General features: G+C 32.7%; 1 protein-coding gene across 1 annotated transcript; it reads right to left on the bottom strand.

Moving 5' to 3' along the window:
- Positions 1-11,941: 11,941 nt before the first annotated feature.
- Positions 11,942-14,275, bottom strand: LOC131044411 (subtilisin-like protease SBT1.7). Its single transcript, XM_057977729.2, has one exon. It carries the CDS (start codon positions 14,273-14,275, stop codon positions 11,942-11,944), a length of 2,334 nt encoding a protein of 777 aa, XP_057833712.2.
- Positions 14,276-23,131: the final 8,856 nt, after the last annotated feature.

The following is a 23,131-nucleotide window of genomic DNA, read 5'->3' as shown; positions in this document are numbered from 1 at the left end:
GGGCTTGAATTTGACTCATCAATACCTTCTCTTACTTTTGTTGATTCATTAATTCCTTTTGGTTTTAGCTTAAATTTTCTCGGTGTGTATGATGATGCATAATATCCATCTTTTTCTTTTAAAAACTTAACATAAAAACACTTGTAAGGTCACACTCCTCAAAACTGGCATCTTTAGAGATGTGAACTTTATTTTCTATGAAATTGTAAAAGTCATAGGCTTTACCAGACTCATCATACCTAACAAAGATGCATTTTTAAATATTATCATTGAGTTTCCTTCTCTTCTCTTTCGGAATGTGTCAATGAAATACTCATAAAGAATCTAGAATGCCCAACTAAGGATTCGTTTCCTAAACATTCCATGTTTACAGATTATATTTCTAAGGTTTTAATTACAAACTATGATTGATCGAATAAGTTGTTATATGAATTACTTCTCTCCATAATTTATATCCAAGACTATGATCCTTGAGCATTGATTTATATTTTACTTGAATTTTCTTATTCCTTCTTTTAGTTACCCCATTATTCTATGTAGTATATGTAGCTAATATTTGCATCTTAATTCCCTTTTGTTTACAAAAGTTGACAAAATTATCTTAGGCATTATCTAGTTTCAACATTTTAATTTTTTTTAGTACATTCATTATTGACTTGATGTACCATATAAACTACTTGAAAATATCAAATTCTTCAAGCTTGGTCATTATAGAGTAAACCCTTATTCTTTGAGGTAATCCTTTCATGGTGTGATAAATTATCTAGATTTCCTTGTGGAAACTATCTTGACTAGTCAAAAAGATCAAAATCAACTAATTCTAGCTTCTTTAAGCTTTTCCATAGTCAAAAGTTTTATATTTTATTTCATTATAACATAGGATCAAGAGGGTTGGGCTTAACAAACACACTCTAGGTGTTGCCCCACTTAAGTGGCTGGTGTCGGGCCTTTTGATCCATTCCTTTCACCGATGACGTTTTGGTTCTTCTAACCAATTCTGTTAATGGCTACAATCGGTAGTTAGCCATAGTTAGAATTCAAATTTAATCCCACTGCCCTCAAGCTGGAAGATCCACACAAACGCACATAGTCACACTCATCATTAATGAAACTGCAACCAATTTGAATTTCAAATTTGATTTGCAATGTCTTTCCCAATCCTTTGAAATGAGCAATAGGATGTTTTCTTTGGCTGGATCAAAATCATGGCCATAAGAGTTGCATAAATAATTGGCATCCCATGATTTTGGTCACATTGGTTTCATCTTTATCCTTATTTTCTCACTTATTTCATTTCTTCCTTCCAATTGATTCTTCCAAGCGTGCATCTTTTATCCTGCTTTACGCTCACTACAAGCATTCCCTTTCCACTCATTTATCTCTACGCTTCCCCTTCTTCAACATGTTTTTCTGCACCTATTTATATGCTATATGAAAACTTTCTGCAATAAATCTAGAAGGATTTTAATCGTGAGAGGCATATGACGAAGCTTTCAAAATGGCATAAAGAATGCAGGTGTAGATGTCATTTTAGAGGATATCTCATTTGTTCAAGCGTTCATTTGTAGTCAATGCAGCTATTTAGTTTGGAGATTCTCTTTCCATATATTAATCATAATTAGCCAATAAGATCCTTGTGCGGGCTTTTGCCTGCCAAAGTGTCAGCCTTTCGATGATTATCCATTTTTTAGCAACTTTTTGGCCAAGCCTTGTTTCTTGGGTGGTGATAAGACAACTTGAACAACGTCATCTATTGATGTGTTTGAGTGTGACGTGGTGATGAGGTGACATACCGCCTACCATGCCCTCTATGGATGGCTTTGAGAGTGATGTGAAGAGCCTGGATTAAATGCGACTAAAGGTTTCGCTTCTCTAAAGTGTGTTTCGTGTCCTTGGGTAGTGTGTCTGTCACTTTTGTTCAATGCTCATAATTAATTTTGGGTTTTCATTCTCTACATGTTTACCTTTGTTGTGGCGGCACACAAAGTTCACAGCTACTTTTGGGTTTTCATTGTCTGGATACTATGTGTATTTACAATGTATCTGAGCTTGTTGAGGGCTTTGTCGGGTTTCGTTGAAGCAATTTTTTTTCGGTGTGTTTGGTTGAAAGAGAGGTTTGTGCAGAACGGAGGTAATTGTTTTCAGCTCCAGAATTCAGGTACCTATAAAGATGAATTGATTTTCACTCTTTTCAATTTGAAATTCTCTCGTTCCATTGTGTGCATTTTCAATATGTGTCTTCCTTACCTTGTGGCCTATTTTGCCTCAGTTTGTGTGGTAGTTAACATATTTTTGATTTTTAATAAATTCATAGTTTTTCGTTCTCAGTGTTTTACATATCTCTGTTTGTGCTTTAAGAATCTATTATTTGGTTTGACTGTCTATATCTTCGCCACGTCTCTGCATTTCTCTGGTAGTTATTGAAATTATATTTTAGGTACTCTACGTTTTTAGGGTTTCATCATTGTTGCTTTGCAGCATACCCTGTCCCAGGCAACTAAGGATAGTCAATTTTTCTCCTCAGTACCAATCCTGAAAAATATTTTCTGAATCATCTCAATTATCTCAGCCACCTTCCCCAATATTTTGAAAAGGAAGAGGTAATATATGGGGATGCTCTTAAGACATGATTTAACCATCTATACTTTCCTTACCATACTGAGCAAATTACGTTTCCAACCTTCTAATTTATTTTGGAATATCTCAATAATTCCATTTGAGAAGGATAAGGAGGGGGTTTTAGATATGAGAGGAAGCCTCAAATAAAAATTAAGAAGAATAGCAGTCTGGTAGGCTAGGATAGTAGTGATTTTCTCTTGGAGGGATTGGTAGACATTTAAAAAGAAAATTTTGCTTGTCTCATAGTTCATATGTTGCCTTGATATTTTTGCATAATTGTCCAACATCTTCTTCCCACACCTCGCTTCTGAGATATAAGAATCTCCAAAAATGAAAGTATCATAAATATGGTGTGTTAGTAAAAACAATAGTTTTAAAAATTGTAAACATTGTTATCTTTCTTATATAGTAAAATAAAAATAAAAAAGAGAATCTTCTTTGGGTGTCTCTATAAAAACAATTAATTGGTTTTTGCTTGGGATTATGCAATTTGTGGTTTTAAGGGCATGCATATTTGAATTGTGTTGCTTACACACAAGATTTAATGAAAGCTATTCAGATTGTCATTATGATGTTATAGGAAGTGATAGATTTTATAGTATTCTTACAATTAATTTTAGATTTTCATCTTGATGATTAATATATTAATAGCATTATAAATAGTTGAAGGTTAATATGGTTGTATTACCCTTTCAAGATCAAATGATTATTTAGCATATCCTAAATTCTTTTATTGGGAGATTTATAATTATAAAATCTATGATATGATAGATAGGAATATATACATGTGTGTGTAAGAGTGTATTTACTCTTAAGAGGAACAAAGTAGATTTTCAAGTAAATATAAAACTCTTTAAGGCTAAATAGATGTATTTCATTAATGTTTATTTACAAAGTAATTCTACTGAATATTATTACAAGATTGGATTTAGATCAACTTGTACAAGCTTATGGTGATTAGAACCACACCAAGTGGATAAGAGTTGACCTCTTAAGAAAAGTAGTTATGAACTTTCTTTGATTTTGAATGATAAGTTCTAAAAACAACAAGAATTATCCTTAAAATCCATTATCGTTATTCTTCTTAAAATATTGATTTGATATTATCTCAAACCTAATTCAAAGGGAACATCTTAAATGAAATAATTGTGTGTATTGGGAAAGACAATGGTTTAATGGGGAAAATTCATGTTTGAATATGATCGTGGTATGGAATCTTTTGGTGAAACTAGGTTATTGTCATATGATATTGATTGTTTGATGATAGATTAAATGGTGAGTAATGATCTATACTCTAATTGTGCCTTGGATATCATAATACAACTATTGGGTGTTAAAGAAGAGACATTGTCATGAGTAACCATTATTAAGGTCATGATATCTTTTCATGAATGACCATCCCGTGTCTTCATGTTTGATATCCTTATATTTTTTTATGAGACTGCTATATGATTTCTTATAGATACTCCTAAATAATCTTAAACTTATGTATGTAGAGATGTGTTGTAGTATCGGCTATGATTATAGTGTTGTATATTTCTTGAGAATTTGAGAAAATTAAATTATGGTTCTGATTGGATTTTATAATTAATGGAGGTTTGATTGAAAATAAGATCCTTGATGAGTTATCAAGTGCATGGATTGAAGATATTACACACATATATGCTCATGAAAGCAATGTATTCTTAATATACATTCTTAGGTAACCATGAAGTTGTTATATCAGTTTAGATATAGATATGCCATATTGCATTATTCCATTACTCTTGTCGAATTTGCATTGTTAGTCTACCTCGTGCCGGGTTGGGTATCTTTTGTATCATGAAAGATTTTGGGGAAGTGTAACTACTTCGTGGTAGGGTGGATACATGCCCCAAAAATGTTCTCACCCTTTATGTGATTGTGGGAGACATATGTCAAAGTTCCTGTCATGATGGTCTTCATGAATTATTTTTCATTATAAATGACCTTGCAGTCTATCGTAAAGGAACACGATCCATTATGTTCGGCCTTGTTATAGTTTGTGTATTAAATCTTTATGTTGAAATTTAATTTTAGGTCTCATTCTTGTATATCCGCACTTGTGGAATAGTAACACTTTATTTTATGAATTTTTCTATGAATTCTGTAAATTATGTTATTTTGAAATTATGGATGCCATTACATCATTTGTCTCTATGTTTCCCTTCTTCAACATGTTTTTCTCCACCCATTTATATGCTATTTGAAATTTTTTTGCAATAAATCTAGAAGCATCTTAATCATGAGAAGCATACGAGGAAGCTTTCAAAATGGCATGAAGAATGGAGGTGTAGATGTCATTTTAGAGGATATCTCATTTTTTCATGCCTTCCTTTGTAGTCAATGCAACTATTTAATATGGGGAATCTCTTTCTAGATATTAATCGTAATTATAATTTTAATTTGAGTCTAACCAAAATTGATATTATTTTGTTTATGATGGTTTTTGGTGCATATGTTTTCAAAATGTTTTATTCAATTAAATAAATTTAAAGGGAATTTTTAAACCTATAGAGAGATGAGTTTTAAAATATTAAACTTAAGTACTCTGATGTTTCTATTAATATGTGTTCTGATATTACCAAAAATTTAAGTACATTAGATGTGGTAAGTTCGTAAGGCTATATCTTCATACATAATATTATTATCTTTTTTTCTTAATTATATTATTTTCTCAAACCTCACACAATTTAATAAAAGATCCCAACTCTAAATATAAAAAGGTTAGTTTGTAGAAATAAATCAAATATTTTGGAAAGTATGTGTCACACATGCATTTTTCATCCCAACTTGGCTCATAAGAAAATAAATGAAAAATACTAATTTTGTTAAGAGAAAGAACAACATAACTAAATTTCATAAATTTGATGCTAATTCTAGGATGATATAGACAATAGCATGATGATTCAAACATTCTCGAGTTATCTTAACCAAATTTATAGATGAGTGAAATATGAAGACGATGACTACTCTTTAGGCAAAGCTATTATCAAATAAAAAGAAGCAAATGTATATTGCATTTCTACTACATGGTCATATGTAATGTTTCAATTTATTTTTAATAAACATTGTCAATTTTATTTGATTTATTTTATTATCAAATAATATCTCATGCCTTAATTTATTTATTTATTTCAGACTCTCATGAAATTAAGATCTTTATATAATTATTAATCTTTTGAAATAAATTTAAAATATATATACAATATGTATTATATGATTTTTCTCTATGTCATTAACTATATAAATTTTAAATCTTATACATAATTACTAATATTCTTTTATATAATATTTTAAATTATATATTGTGATTTTAGAATAAAATTTAGAAATTTTCAAAAAATTAAAATCCAAATTCTAAACACATGCAAATCAAAAAAAAATATTATGGAGACTCAATTGTTATTAAATATTTTGAGTAGCATAACAATGACATGATTAAAATATTCAAAGTAGGTCAATGGTTATTTAGAGAGCTTCCTCAATTTCCGAAAAAATAGTGAATTTTTTAGATTTTTCAAAAGTGAAAATACATATGTTTAGATTGATTTAATTGATTTTGTGGACTATATATTTGATTTAGAGTTAACTGGTTTGATTGACCAATTAACTCAATTGATTGATTAGTCAAATAACCTAGAACTAATTTAATTAACTCAATTGATTGATTAGTTAAATAACCTGAATCTAACTTGTTTAATTAGTAAAATAACTTGAATCAAAAAAATATTTAATTAAGTTAACATAAATTAAATGTGGATGAGGATAATTATGATTATTTATTTATTTTAACTAGGTATATGTGCATGTATTATTGTTGGTTAATAGATTTTGTTCTCTTCAAAATATGACAGTATCGACTCTTAGCCCCGAATAAGAGAGCAAACTATTAACAACAGTCGGAGAAGTTGCTATGGCTTTGCAACTTTCCTTTCAATTTTAGAGGTACAAATCCATCTTATGATATCAATTTAGGTTATTTTGGGTATGCTTTTAACTAGAAAGCAGGAAAGGTAAACTTTACAAAATAAAGAGGAAGGAAAACATGAGATTAATTACACATGACCATCACATCAAAGTATAAAGATCAATTTCCATATATCTTAAACACAAATCATTTACCAACATTCATACAAATATTTTTACTAATGAATGATCACCGCATAAAATAAATCACAAACAAGAACATTCATAATATCGAATGTAAATTCACAATAATGTAGGAAACCACTATTCGTTATAGCACAAATTCTAAATAAAGAACAGATATTCCCACATTCAATCAATCATTCAGATATAAATATTGATGATAGCATCAAATATAGATCAGAGCTCTGATTGAATCAGCACAAAGTCTCCTTCAAACAGAATTCCATTAAACTTTCATAAAATTACAATATTGCTGCTAACTGAAATTTGGATCCTTTAAGTTCCAAATCGAAACTGTTAACAATGATTCCTACCAACCTTAAATAGTTTGACCATAAACTAATCAAAATAATGACTTCTTGGAGACAACCAATTAAAGAGAGTTTAAGAATAACTTCCAACTAAACGGTCCACTAGGACCAATAGTATGAGCAAGGACTTTAAAAATTGAACAACTAAGTAGGAAACAAGAAATCAAACAATCACATCCTCGTTGCTTCTTTATCTTTATGTTGAAATTTAATTTTAGGTCCCATTCTTGTTATAGCTTGGGTAAGTGAACATAGTGAGCAGCTCCATAGAATTTTTTTTTAACATAACCCTTACTATCAAAATCGATCCTTATGGGTAGGGAACAAAAACCAATCTTAGCTAGAAGTTTATCAAAAAATTTTGGAGATTCATTATTTCTACAAGAAAATTGAGACAAGCTCATAGGAAAAGAGTACCCTTTCTTTCTCATTTGTATATATTTTGTATTAACAAAGGTCATATAACGACATAGTTCCAAGAAGAGATAATTAGAGGCATACTTGGGTAATCTTAATCTAGCCTTTTCATAAACTCCTATTCTCAATTATGAGAAAATTATGTACTGAATATAGAAGCTACCATAATATTGAATTAGGGCCATAGCCTCCTCTGATATTCTCTTTTCAGGGTTTACTTCAATGTCTTTTATGATTGTCATGAATAAAGTGTCATGGATGTGAGAGAAATTCCTCATACCGTCTCTTTTATGTAATTGAGGGAAACAATTATAAACATGGACACCATTTGTGACATTTCCAACTTGTCTCAAACCCAGCCAAGAGATTCTCTTGACAGCTAATACATAGCAAAGCACAAAGCAAAAGCATAATTCACTCCTATCATTAAACTTTACAAGTTGTTTGTGAAGGGAATCACATATTAACCCTGCCTAGTCAATCTGATTTCTATCATCACAAACACTGAGGAAAAAATGAAACATCCATTCTTCAAAGAATTTTATCCTAGGTCGACCAACCACACAGCACAACAACACAATGATATCGGTGATATCATCTCTAAACAGCTCCATTTTTATTCGAGAAGGTAACGTAGATGTACTAGGTCAAGGGGATTTTAACCAACCTTGAACAATAGTGTCCAGACACCAATCTATACAGTTCTGAAAGAACCCCCATCCCGAGTAATAAGATAAATTCACCTCACCTTCTCTTTGAAGGATGTGTAGTGCAAGAGAAATATTATATGTATCTATTTTGTCTATCAGAACTTAATTCACACTTTGGATTTCATGGGAGTCGGGATGATAATGTTGCACACAGGAGAGGACCAATTATAGGCATGCAATGGTGAAAGGATAACCTTTAGCTTGAGATATAGTAGATTCAATGACTTTTTGTGTAATGGGACACTTCTCTAAACTATGAAGCCTCTTCTGAATGTCATGCATTGTAAATGGTTCGATTTCTCTATCTTTGATATGGTCTAATTTTCTTTCAATGGGCTGAGAGGGTTTAGGTGCCATAAAAGCTAAACACAGAAGGGCTAGGGTTTCTGATAGAGGGTGAAAGATCAAATTGGGATAAAATAGAAAGGATTTATGAGAAGAACGGATGTTCATGAATGCCAAATTAACAAACTTCCCCTATCTTATCAACAAGAAAACCAGAAATTTTAACAATTTTATGCAAACAGAGATTCTATCCTCAAACCTGGTTTTGTGCTTTCGCCTATACACCCCTTCAAGTTTACCAGAAGTCTCAAATGCAAATAGGATGAGAAAAGGTGATAGCCATATGAATACATGGAGAAATTAATTCTTTTGTTTCGGCGGTTGTCGTACTACTTTGAGATTTGAAAAAAAAACATTTTATTAATGCTTCATTTATTTCCCATTACCAAAAGGTAATTTATTGACGTCATTGCATGAGTTGTCGGTCTTGAGGCTGCTACTATCGAAATATCAGGCAATCGGGTTCTTTAAGAACTGCATAACACGAGAAGTGTGTGTGCTGAAAAAGTTTCTAACGCGTGTCCGGTTGATATGTGACCTATGAGGGACCCACTAACATGATACTACCGGGGATCGGGGTATCGGGTGGAACAAGGCTCAATAATGATAAATCCTAGTGATTTAAATTTCCATTAGATGGCAATAAGGTGATAAAGTGAGGTGGGGCCCCATTGGACATAACCAAGACTTGACGCTTAAAGGAAAGAGGTTGATCATTCAATCGAGGGTTTTGAGAACTAAAGCATGTACATTACTCTTGTAATGTGGTGGTCCCCAACTTGAGGAACAAACTATGGCCCAATGGGCAGGACGGGCACAACAATTATTTAGGAAATAGCTGATTAATTAATTAATTATGTTTTATGAATTAATTAGTCATGGGATGATATATGGGTGATTGAAATTTATTAATTGATATAATGTAATCAATTAATTAATAAGGTGCATTAACATGGAAAAGTCCATAAGACAGTATCAATGTGGCATGATGATGAGCACAATAGAATTTGTCAATTAAGAAATGATAATAGAATTGATTGGTTAGAATGATGGATTTTCCCAAATAGGATTATGATGGATTTAATTAACAAGGTGATGAAATATAGGTGTCTAAATGTTGCCCTTGTTCAAAGGGTGCCACATATAAAAGAAGCGGTGGATTTGTAAATAATGTAGAATAAGAAATATTTAATGTCACCGAGTGTTGGTCCAAAGCACAAGGAAGAATAAAAGAGATGGATGAACACTTGAAATAAAATAAAAGAACATGGGACTAAATAGATGGGTGGGACTCAAAGGATGGGACAGAAAGAATGTTATTTATCAATAGTTATAAATAAGAATAAATGCAGAGTGTTAATAATGTCATGATAAAATTTGTGATGCTCACAGTACATTTTTAAAATTTGAGCAACCTAATTCAATGTATCATGTAAAAGGATGCACCATCATATGGTAGACATTGATAACATATTTTTGATATGAAGTACAAGAAAAATATCTAAGTAGGAAAGTAGTAGGATGGAGCATGATATGGTAGGCCATGATGACATAATTTCCATAGAATTTTAAAGGAGTGACATAAAAATAGAGGCAAATAAAAAGGTATAATTATTTAAGAAAAATTACAAAAACACAAATAAATTGAAAGAAAAATAAAAAAGAAATTATAATTATCCTTTACTAAGTCAAAATCTAAGAAACATTCATATTCATAGTTTTAATTATCCCCAAACAATTATTGATGTGACGAGGTTGGATTTAGAAAGATAAATCCTATCAGAAACCAAGTTAAGATATGAATATCTAATTAATTTACATGTTATTCTAAAATCGACTGGTTGCAAAGCATGTACATATAATCCTGTACGTCAATCTAAGGTAGTATAGTTATCTTAAATACATATATCTAAAACAAATGTGGGAGATATAAAATTTGCAACTATTTTATTCACTTAAAATTTATTTTATTTTATTCTAAAAATAATTTATCATGGCACTAACAAAAAAATTTAAATTGGAGGTTCTCCTTGGTGCCTAAAATTGTGTGAGTGATTGGAAATTAAGGTGTTATATTTTTGTTGTTTGAAGTTATTTGATATGGATAGGATTACATAGATATGCTAAAACCTAATTATTATGCAAATGGTCCTCTTCTTGCATTGCAGTCTGCTCATTCCACATGGGTGATCATTCTTGTGGGGACATTATGGTTGGAAATAGAGGTTCAACATAAGGTTGTACCCCTGGCTCAATAAATTTTGGCTTTTACATTAGTTGGTTCAGTATAGGGCTTGTCACATAGGGAGTTTTTGTTTCCCCTTATTTCCTCATGTTTTTGTTGTTGGCCTATAAAGGGGTTCATGAGGCTCCTTATTGTAGAGTAAGTAAATGGGATTCATTAGTCTAATTATCTAAACTAGGAATCACAAACCATTTACACTAGCAATACATTGAGGAATAAATCAAAACTATATATAGGGCATTTTGTGCCCGCCAAATAGCTTGCATTAAAAAAGGGTAAGAGGATTAGTTGACCCACGATTTAGGCCCACATTTTCTAGTTTTTCTACCTTTTGCATGTTATGAGATAAAGTGACACTTTTTCATGGTGGTTAGGCTTCACACAAACATATTTTGAATATTCCATGACCATTTGACCACCTTTTTGTCGATTGCACAACGTAAGACAAATAGTTGAGGTTTTTTAGATCATTTTTTATTCGATGAGGTAATATTCTTAGTTTTTGAGAATTCAAATGTTTATTATGTATGTTTCCTTTAAATTTGATAATCTAGACTTGTTCTTTTCAATGTTTTCAAGTTAATTCTATTAGACTTTGTGAGATGGTGGAAATTAGGGTGTTACCATTTAGGTTGATAAAGCCACTAATTTTGCCTAACGACCAAACATTAAGAGAACAAAATTAAACTTGATTGATCCAATCCTAAAAGGACTTGATTCAAAACAAGTTAATTCTCCCCTTGTTAGAGTTGAAAACTAAATTTGAATTACAGTTGAATTTCAATGCTAGATCTAGGACAAACAATGAGAGATTGACATAAAATAACAGTGACAAAATATTACAAATATCATGCAAAGCTTAAATCTAGATATGAGGAATGAATTTCTCCTTTCGGATTCATTCTTCCTTGTCTTAGTGAGTTTCAGTGGCTTAGTCTAAACCTAATGGCTTACCCCTTTGTTAGGGTTTCATAATTAATATTATATTTGATGCATTACAAACCAATCACTAAGCTGCATTATATATGCTTGCAAATGACATACTAAGTAGCAGGGCTAGGTTGGATTATCTTATCCATATGGATTGCTAAATATAAATAATATTATATTTGAGCTAGGTTGGATTAGTTTGAAGCTTGCCAAGTCAATACGATCGGACTACGAACAAGTTGTCTTCCACCCTCAATGCAAGTCCAACTTATCTCTCCAAAGCCATTTTGGTCTCCCTCGGAAGGAGATGGAGTCCTTATATTGCTTTCAAATTTCACTATGTAGGTGGCTTTATCGTACAGATTTCTGAACACGAACGTCTGGGGCTCCACAGTGATGCTGACACCAGGAGGGCTCTTCACACTCGCTCTGTATACTACATTACCCTTTGCAACTGCACCCACATTCGTCACTGTTCTTCTGCTCACTTGAGCCGAATTGTTGCCCGGCTTAAACACAACAGAAAACGAAGGGTAATTGAGATCTCCAGCTTCGAAACTGGACTTGGGACACGAGATCAGTCTCTTGGTGAGAAGAGCAATTTGTTTCTTGGTGTAGTTAAGAGAGCATAGAAAGTCTATATAATCTTGCGGTGCCATGTCGTAGACAAGGCCAGGATCCATTGCAGATCTTGGGTCCACGTGGCCTGAGCCCATAGCAAATGGGTTGGCTGCCTCCATGGTTACTGAATCTCTGATCTCCTGCTTTCTATTATCCACAATGTAGGAAGACGTCATGAGAGCAGATTTGATGGCGGCGGGGCTCCAGGTGGGATGGATGGCTTTTATGAGCGCTGCAATGCCGCTGACATGAGGACACGCCATTGAGGTCCCCGAATCTAAAATGTAGTCCACACTTCCAGCGTATGCTGCCAATATGTTGACACCAGGAGCAATCATATCAGGCTTGAGAACAGAAGGATATGCTTCGCTCGGCCCCCTCGATGAAAAAGCAGCCACTATGGGAGCGGCCGTTGCGTTTCCCACAATAGTCAATCCAGTGAGACGCATGGCGGCCGTGGCAGTACTAGTATTCGATGTGCTGTTGATGTAGGATTTTATTTTTTCCCCAGCTTTGAAACTTAAGCTGATAGCGGGAAATTTAAAAGTGTAGGAAAACTGCTGCTGTGCTCCAAGGAGCTCTTCATTGGCCACAATCATTCCTGCACCGCCTGCTCTAGCTACTTCATTGGCCTTCTCCGGTGCGCTAGAGTCATCTGGATCGATCAACTGATCACACAGCACTATCTTATCCTTCACCAGATTGGGGTCGAGACTGCCATCAAGACAACGCTTTGAGCTGTTGCTGGCGGAGACATAGACGAGAGGGAATGGCCCTTGCAATTTTCCATCTCCTCCTTTGAAGGCGGAGGTGCCTCTGTATATCTCCTGGTTGCCCAACACCAGAGAAGCAGGGAAATCTCTGTCGATGCTGCTCGCACCCACGGTTGTAATCCATGGCTCTGTGTTGCTCAGAGTAGACGAAAGTGGTCCTCGATTGCCTGCCCCGGCAGAAACAAATACTCCCTTTTCTGTCGCTCCAAACGCTGCAATGGCTCTGATATTCATGTGGAATGGCACGTCTTCTGAGCTAATTGAGATAGAAAGGATGTCGACGCCATCAGCAATGGCGTGTTCCATGGCAGCAGCCACGTCGCTGTCGTCGCATCTGCCTTCAGGCGCCCAACATGCTTTGTAGATGGCCAGCCTGGCATGAGGAGCCATTCCTCTGGCCGTTCCACTGGCGAAACCGAGTAAACTGGCACCCGTTACCGCAGCTCCTGCGGCAGTTGAGGCTGTATGAGTGCCGTGGCCGTGGGCGTCTCTGGGAGACATGTATTCCAACGTTTCATTGATTTTAGAAACATTATTTTGGAAGCCTTTGTAGAAGTATCGAGCTCCAATGATTTTTCTATTGCAATGTGACGAATTGAAGGCCTGCCCGCTTTCACATGTGCCTTTCCATCTCGAGGGAACAGGTCCAAGCCCTGCATCATTGAAGCTTTTGCTTTCAGGCCATATGCCTGTGTCAATCACGCCCACGATGATATCTTCGCCACCAGTGGAGTATTGAGACCATAATCCAGGAGAAGAAGAGGAGGAGGATGAGAGACCCAGAAACTCTGGCGTGTGTGTAGTGGCAACTTTATTGAGGGAGGAAGGGACCACGGCCAAGCACCCCCCCATACTCTCCATGGCGTCAGCCTCTGCTTCGCTTAGCCTCGCAGCAAAGCCGTGCAAGAGAGTATCATATGTGTATAGCAACTCATTCGCATTTGATTCTGAGACCTGGCTGAGCATTGAAGCGTACCAGTGTTGGTGTAGATAGAAATGTTGGGGTTTCATGGATTTGATCATATGAATAATATAGGGCTTCCTTATATCTTCTTCTTCCGCCTTGCCCAACGACATTGCACACATGAAAAAGAGGAGGAGAATGAGGAACCCGGCAAGCGCGCTGTTAGCCATGATTGGCTACAAACAAAGAAAATCCAGCACTGAAATTATCTTGTCAGATTCGTGATAGTGTGTGTTCTCTCTCACAATGTCGAGAGCCGTTAAGCCTTCCTACAGAGCGTGTTGGGCTACTTACAAAGAAAATTCGGCTCTAACAATGGAAATGTTATTGAATATGTGTTCACGAAACATGGCAGGCAGGGGCAATTTATAAGCAGAGCACAAAAATGTTGCAGGACAATTGACCGAATCAGCTTATAACTCGGTAAGGGTTTTACTCTTTCAAGCAAAATAGAAAAATCTGAGACGCTTCATTGGAACTCTTCAGGTATGATCGAAATCGAAAAGGAATATTTCGTTGTTTAGAATAAGTCAATTTTCTCGCTCACTCTCTCAACCGCTCCAGTAGAATGGTGATCGTTCCGATCGTTATATACAAATTTTAAGATTTTTATTTTTAGTTTATTTTTTTGACATAATCTCCCCCTGATAAAAATGCGAATCCTACAACTTTATTTGACAAATAATAATAAATTAAAATCCGCAACGTAACTTCTGATTTTTAATAATAAAATTAAATTGTTATTATAAATTTTTAAATTATATCGTGAGGTGGTGTATATAATAGATATTTTGAGATTGTGATTTGTATTATTATAATTTTTTAAAATTATATTATGGAAAGTTGTTACAAGGTCAATATAATAGTTTTTTGAGATTGTGATTTAATGGAGTTTGTGTTTTCAACATTTTTTTTATAAACATTGGTTCGTCACACAAAAAAATATATGATGCATTTATAATATGCTCTGTGTGACTATGGGAAACTATACTCTTGGGTACCTTCAACACACTATGATTCTATTTGTTGTCTATAGCTATCAATCTTGTTTTGTGCTTATTAATGAATCATGAATTTTAAACTTTTTTTTTAGTACACATTTACAATCAGTTGCTTCGTGTATCAACTTCCTCTCGCTTCATAATGATTTACCATGTTTCCTTTTTTACTACTTCCTCAAGCCTTCTTGGTTCATGAGCACCAACAATTATCATCAATGCGTAATTGATATCATAGCCATAACAATTGATGGCTATTTCCTTACTATTTAGTATCTCCTTACAAGATTTCATTGGATTTTGGAATGGATAATGGGCTTGAATTTGACTCATCAATACCTTCTCTTACTTTTGTTGATTCATTAATTCCTTTTGGTTTTAGCTTAAATTTTCTCGGTGTGTATGATGATGCATAATATCCATCTTTTTCTTTTAAAAACTTAACATAAAAACACTTGTAAGGTCACACTCCTCAAAACTGGCATCTTTAGAGATGTGAACTTTATTTTCTATGAAATTGTAAAAGTCATAGGCTTTACCAGACTCATCATACCTAACAAAGATGCATTTTTAAATATTATCATTGAGTTTCCTTCTCTTCTCTTTCGGAATGTGTCAATGAAATACTCATAAAGAATCTAGAATGCCCAACTAAGGATTCGTTTCCTAAACATTCCATGTTTACAGATTATATTTCTAAGGTTTTAATTACAAACTATGATTGATCGAATAAGTTGTTATATGAATTACTTCTCTCCATAATTTATATCCAAGACTATGATCCTTGAGCATTGATTTATATTTTACTTGAATTTTCTTATTCCTTCTTTTAGTTACCCCATTATTCTATGTAGTATATGTAGCTAATATTTGCATCTTAATTCCCTTTTGTTTACAAAAGTTGACAAAATTATCTTAGGCATTATCTAGTTTCAACATTTTAATTTTTTTTAGTACATTCATTATTGACTTGATGTACCATATAAACTACTTGAAAATATCAAATTCTTCAAGCTTGGTCATTATAGAGTAAACCCTTATTCTTTGAGGTAATCCTTTCATGGTGTGATAAATTATCTAGATTTCCTTGTGGAAACTATCTTGACTAGTCAAAAAGATCAAAATCAACTAATTCCAGCTTCTTTAAGCTTTTCCATAGTCAAAAGTTTTATATTTTATTTCATTATAACATAGGATCAAGAGGGTTGGGCTTAACAAACACACTCTAGGTGTTGCCCCACTTAAGTGGCTGGTGTCGGGCCTTTTGATCCATTCCTTTCACCGATGACGTTTTGGTTCTTCTAACCAATTCTGTTAATGGCTACAATCGGTAGTTAGCCATAGTTAGAATTCAAATTTAATCCCACTGCCCTCAAGCTGGAAGATCCACACAGACGCACATAGTCACACTCATCATTAATGAAACTGCAACCAATTTGAATTTCAAATTTGATTTGCAATGTCTTTCCCAATCCTTTGAAATGAGCAATAGGATGTTTTCTTTGGCTGGATCAAAATCATGGCCATAAGAGTTGCATAAATAATTGGCATCCCATGATTTTGGTCACATTGGTTTCATCTTTATCCTTATTTTCTCACTTATTTCATTTCTTCCTTCCAATTGATTCTTCCAAGCGTGCATCTTTTATCCTGCTTTACGCTCACTACAAGCATTCCCTTTCCACTCATTTATCTCTACGCTTCCCCTTCTTCAACATGTTTTTCTGCACCTATTTATATGCTATATGAAAACTTTCTGCAATAAATCTAGAAGGATTTTAATCGTGAGAGGCATATGACGAAGCTTTCAAAATGGCATAAAGAATGCAGGTGTAGATGTCATTTTAGAGGATATCTCATTTGTTCAAGCGTTCATTTGTAGTCAATGCAGCTATTTAGTTTGGAGATTCTCTTTCCATATATTAATCATAATTAGCCAATAAGATCCTTGTGCGGGCTTTTGCCTGCCAAAGTGTCAGCCTTTCGATGATTATCCATTTTTTAGCAACTTTTTGGCCAAGCCTTGTTTCTTGGGTGGTGATAAGACAACTTGAACAACGTCATCTATTGATGTGTTTGAGTGTGACGTGGTGATGAGGTGACATACCGCCTACCATGCCCTCTATGGATGGCTTTGAGAGTGATGTGAAGAGCCTGGATTAAATGCGACTAAAGGTTTCGCTTCTCTAAAGTGTGTTTCGTGTCCTTGGGTAGTGTGTCTGTCACTTTTGTTCAATGCTCATAATTAATTTTGGGTTTTCATTCTCTACATGTTTACCTTTGTTGTGGCGGCACACAAAGTTCACAGCTACTTTTGGGTTTTCATTGTCTGGATACTATGTGTATTTACAATGTATCTGAGCTTGTTGAGGGCTTTGTCGGGTTTCGTTGAAGCAATTTTTTTTCGGTGTGTTTGGTTGAAAGAGAGGTTTGTGCAGAACGGAGGTAATTGTTTTCAGCTCTAGAATTCAGGTACCTCTAAAGATGAATTGATTTTCACTCTTTTCAATTTGAAATTCTCTCGTTCCATTGTGTGCATTTTCAATATGTGTCTTCCTTACCTTGTGGCCTATTTTGCCTCAGTTTGTGTGGTAGTTAACATATTTTTGATTTTTAATAAATTCATAGTTTTTCGTTCTCAGTGTTTTACATATCTCTGTTTGTGCTTTAAGAATCTATTATTTGGTTTGACTGTCTATATCTTCGCCACGTCTCTGCATTTCTCTGGTAGTTATTGAAATTATATTTTAGGTACTCTACGTTTTTAGGGTTTCATCATTGTTGCTTTGCAACATACCCTGTCCCAGGCAACTAAGGATAGTCAATTTTTCTCCTCAGTACCAATCCTGAAAAATATTTTCTGAATCATCTCAATTATCTCAGCCACCTTCCCCAATATTTTGAAAAGGAAGAGGTAATATATGGGGATGCTCTTAAGACATGATTTAACCATCTATACTTTCCTTACCATACTGAGCAAATTACGTTTCCAACCTTCTAATTTATTTTGGAATATCTCAATAATTCCATTTGAGAAGGATAAGGAGGGGGTTTTAGATATGAGAGGAAGCCTCAAATAAAAATTAAGAAGAATAGCAGTCTGGTAGGCTAGGATAGTAGTGATTTTCTCTTGGAGGGATTGGTAGACATTTAAAAAGAAAATTTTGCTTGTCTCATAGTTCATATGTTGCCTTGATATTTTTGCATAATTGTCCAACATCTTCTTCCCACACCTCGCTTCTGAGATATAAGAATCTCCAAAAATGAAAGTATCATAAATATGGTGTGTTAGTAAAAACAATAGTTTTAAAAATTGTAAACATTGTTATCTTTCTTATATAGTAAAATAAAAATAAAAAAGAGAATCTTCTTTGGGTGTCTCTATAAAAACAATTAATTGGTTTTTGCTTGGGATTATGCAATTTGTGGTTTTAAGGGCATGCATATTTGAATTGTGTTGCTTACACACAAGATTTAATGAAAGCTATTCAGATTGTCATTATGATGTTATAGGAAGTGATAGATTTTATAGTATTCTTACAATTAATTTTAGATTTTCATCTTGATGATTAATATATTAATAGCATTATAAATAGTTGAAGGTTAATATGGTTGTATTACCCTTTCAAGATCAAATGATTATTTAGCATATCCTAAATTCTTTTATTGGGAGATTTATAATTATAAAATCTATGATATGATAGATAGGAATATATACATGTGTGTGTAAGAGTGTATTTACTCTTAAGAGGAACAAAGTAGATTTTCAAGTAAATATAAAACTCTTTAAGGCTAAATAGATGTATTTCATTAATGTTTATTTACAAAGTAATTCTACTGAATATTATTACAAGATTGGATTTAGATCAACTTGTACAAGCTTATGGTGATTAGAACCACACCAAGTGGATAAGAGTTGACCTCTTAAGAAAAGTAGTTATGAACTTTCTTTGATTTTGAATGATAAGTTCTAAAAACAACAAGAATTATCCTTAAAATCCATTATCGTTATTCTTCTTAAAATATTGATTTGATATTATCTCAAACCTAATTCAAAGGGAACATCTTAAATGAAATAATTGTGTGTATTGGGAAAGACAATGGTTTAATGGGGAAAATTCATGTTTGAATATGATCGTGGTATGGAATCTTTTGGTGAAACTAGGTTATTGTCATATGATATTGATTGTTTGATGATAGATTAAATGGTGAGTAATGATCTATACTCTAATTGTGCCTTGGATATCATAATACAACTATTGGGTGTTAAAGAAGAGACATTGTCATGAGTAACCATTATTAAGGTCATGATATCTTTTCATGAATGACCATCCCGTGTCTTCATGTTTGATATCCTTATATTTTTTTATGAGACTGCTATATGATTTCTTATAGATACTCCTAAATAATCTTAAACTTATGTATGTAGAGATGTGTTGTAGTATCGGCTATGATTATAGTGTTGTATATTTCTTGAGAATTTGAGAAAATTAAATTATGGTTCTGATTGGATTTTATAATTAATGGAGGTTTGATTGAAAATAAGATCCTTGATGAGTTATCAAGTGCATGGATTGAAGATATTACACACATATATGCTCATGAAAGCAATGTATTCTTAATATACATTCTTAGGTAACCATGAAGTTGTTATATCAGTTTAGATATAGATATGCCATATTGCATTATTCCATTACTCTTGTCGAATTTGCATTGTTAGTCTACCTCGTGCCGGGTTGGGTATCTTTTGTATCATGAAATATTTTGGGGAAGTGTAACTACTTCGTGGTAGGGTGGATACATGCCCCAAAAATGTTCTCACCCTTTATGTGATTGTGGGAGACATATGTCAAAGTTCCTGTCATGATGGTCTTCATGAATTATTTTTCATTATAAATGACCTTGCAGTCTATCGTAAAGGAACACGATCCATTATGTTCGGCCTTGTTATAGTTTGTGTATTAAATCTTTATGTTGAAATTTAATTTTAGGTCTCATTCTTGTATATCCGCACTTGTGGAATAGTAACACTTTATTTTATGAATTTTTCTATGAATTCTGTAAATTATGTTATTTTGAAATTATGGATGTCATTACATCATTTGTCTCTATGTTTCCCTTCTTCAACATGTTTTTCTCCACCCATTTATATGCTATTTGAAATTTTTTTGCAATAAATCTAGAAGCATCTTAATCATGAGAAGCATACGAGGAAGCTTTCAAAATGGCATGAAGAATGGAGGTGTAGATGTCATTTTAGAGGATATCTCATTTTTTCATGCCTTCCTTTGTAGTCAATGCAACTATTTAATATGGGGAATCTCTTTCTAGATATTAATCGTAATTATAATTTTAATTTGAGTCTAACCAAAATTGATATTATTTTGTTTATGATGGTTTTTGGTGCATATGTTTTCAAAATGTTTTATTCAATTAAATAAATTTAAATGGAATTTTTAAACCTATAGAGAGATGAGTTTTAAAATATTAAACTTAAGTACTCTGATGTTTCTATTAATATGTGTTCTGATATTACCAAAAATTTAAGTACATTAGATGTGGTAAGTTCGTAAGGCTATATCTTCATACATAATATTATTATCTTTTTTTCTTAATTATATTATTTTCTCAAACCTCACACAATTTAATAAAAGATCCCAACTCTAAATATAAAAAGGTTAGTTTGTAGAAATAAATCAAATATTTTGGAAAGTATGTGTCACACATGCATTTTTCATCCCAACTTGGCTCATAAGAAAATAAATGAAAAATACTAATTTTGTTAAGAGAAAGAACAACATAACTAAATTTCATAAATTTGATGCTAATTCTAGGATGATATAGACAATAGCATGATGATTCAAACATTCTCGAGTTATCTTAACCAAATTTATAGATGAGTGAAATATGAAGACGATGACTACTCTTTAGGCAAAGCTATTATCAAATAAAAAGAAGCAAATGTATATTGCATTTCTACTACATGGTCATATGTAATGTTTCAATTTATTTTTAATAAACATTGTCAATTTTATTTGATTTATTTTATTATCAAATAATATCTCATGCCTTAATTTATTTATTTATTTCAGACTCTCATGAAATTAAGATCTTTATATAATTATTAATCTTTTGAAATAAATTTAAAATATATATACAATATGTATTATATGATTTTTCTCTATGTCATTAACTATATAAATTTTAAATCTTATACATAATTACTAATATTCTTTTATATAATATTTTAAATTATATATTGTGATTTTAGAATAAAATTTAGAAATTTTCAAAAAATTAAAATCCAAATTCTAAACACATGCAAATCAAAAAAAAATATTATGGAGACTCAATTGTTATTAAATATTTTGAGTAGCATAACAATGACATGATTAAAATATTCAAAGTAGGTCAATGGTTATTTAGAGAGCTTCCTCAATTTCCGAAAAAATAGTGAATTTTTTAGATTTTTCAAAAGTGAAAATACATATGTTTAGATTGATTTAATTGATTTTGTGGACTATATATTTGATTTAGAGTTAACTGGTTTGATTGACCAATTAACTCAATTGATTGATTAGTCAAATAACCTAGAACTAATTTAATTAACTCAATTGATTGATTAGTTAAATAACCTGAATCTAACTTGTTTAATTAGTAAAATAACTTGAATCAAAAAAATATTTAATTAAGTTAACATAAATTAAATGTGGATGAGGATAATTATGATTATTTATTTATTTTAACTAGGTATATGTGCATGTATTATTGTTGGTTAATAGATTTTGTTCTCTTCAAAATATGACAGTATCGACTCTTAGCCCCGAATAAGAGAGCAAACTATTAACAACAGTCGGAGAAGTTGCTATGGCTTTGCAACTTTCCTTTCAATTTTAGAGGTACAAATCCATCTTATGATATCAATTTAGGTTATTTTGGGTATGCTTTTAACTAGAAAGCAGGAAAGGTAAACTTTACAAAATAAAGAGGAAGGAAAACATGAGATTAATTACACATGACCATCACATCAAAGTATAAAGATCAATTTCCATATATCTTAAACACAAATCATTTACCAACATTCATACAAATATTTTTACTAATGAATGATCACCGCATAAAATAAATCACAAACAAGAACATTCATAATATCGAATGTAAATTCACAATAATGTAGGAAACCACTATTCGTTATAGCACAAATTCTAAATAAAGAACAGATATTCCCACATTCAATCAATCATTCAGATATAAATATTGATGATAGCATCAAATATAGATCAGAGCTCTGATTGAATCAGCACAAAGTCTCCTTCAAACAGAATTCCATTAAACTTTCATAAAATTACAATATTGCTGCTAACTGAAATTTGGATCCTTTAAGTTCCAAATCGAAACTGTTAACAATGATTCCTACCAACCTTAAATAGTTTGACCATAAACTAATCAAAATAATGACTTCTTGGAGACAACCAATTAAAGAGAGTTTAAGAATAACTTCCAACTAAACGGTCCACTAGGACCAATAGTATGAGCAAGGACTTTAAAAATTGAACAACTAAGTAGGAAACAAGAAATCAAACAATCACATCCTCGTTGCTTCTTTATCTTTATGTTGAAATTTAATTTTAGGTCCCATTCTTGTTATAGCTTGGGTAAGTGAACATAGTGAGCAGCTCCATAGAATTTTTTTTTAACATAACCCTTACTATCAAAATCGATCCTTATGGGTAGGGAACAAAAACCAATCTTAGCTAGAAGTTTATCAAAAAATTTTGGAGATTCATTATTTCTACAAGAAAATTGAGACAAGCTCATAGGAAAAGAGTACCCTTTCTTTCTCATTTGTATATATTTTGTATTAACAAAGGTCATATAACGACATAGTTCCAAGAAGAGATAATTAGAGGCATACTTGGGTAATCTTAATCTAGCCTTTTCATAAACTCCTATTCTCAATTATGAGAAAATTATGTACTGAATATAGAAGCTACCATAATATTGAATTAGGGCCATAGCCTCCTCTGA

This window comes from Cryptomeria japonica, unplaced genomic scaffold (assembly GCF_030272615.1).
Source record: "Cryptomeria japonica unplaced genomic scaffold, Sugi_1.0 HiC_scaffold_687, whole genome shotgun sequence".
In the NCBI taxonomy this organism is placed as follows: domain Eukaryota; kingdom Viridiplantae; phylum Streptophyta; class Pinopsida; order Cupressales; family Cupressaceae; genus Cryptomeria; species Cryptomeria japonica.
The sequence above is the reverse complement of the archived record's forward strand: the minus strand, read 5'-3'. Positions and strand labels throughout refer to the sequence as shown.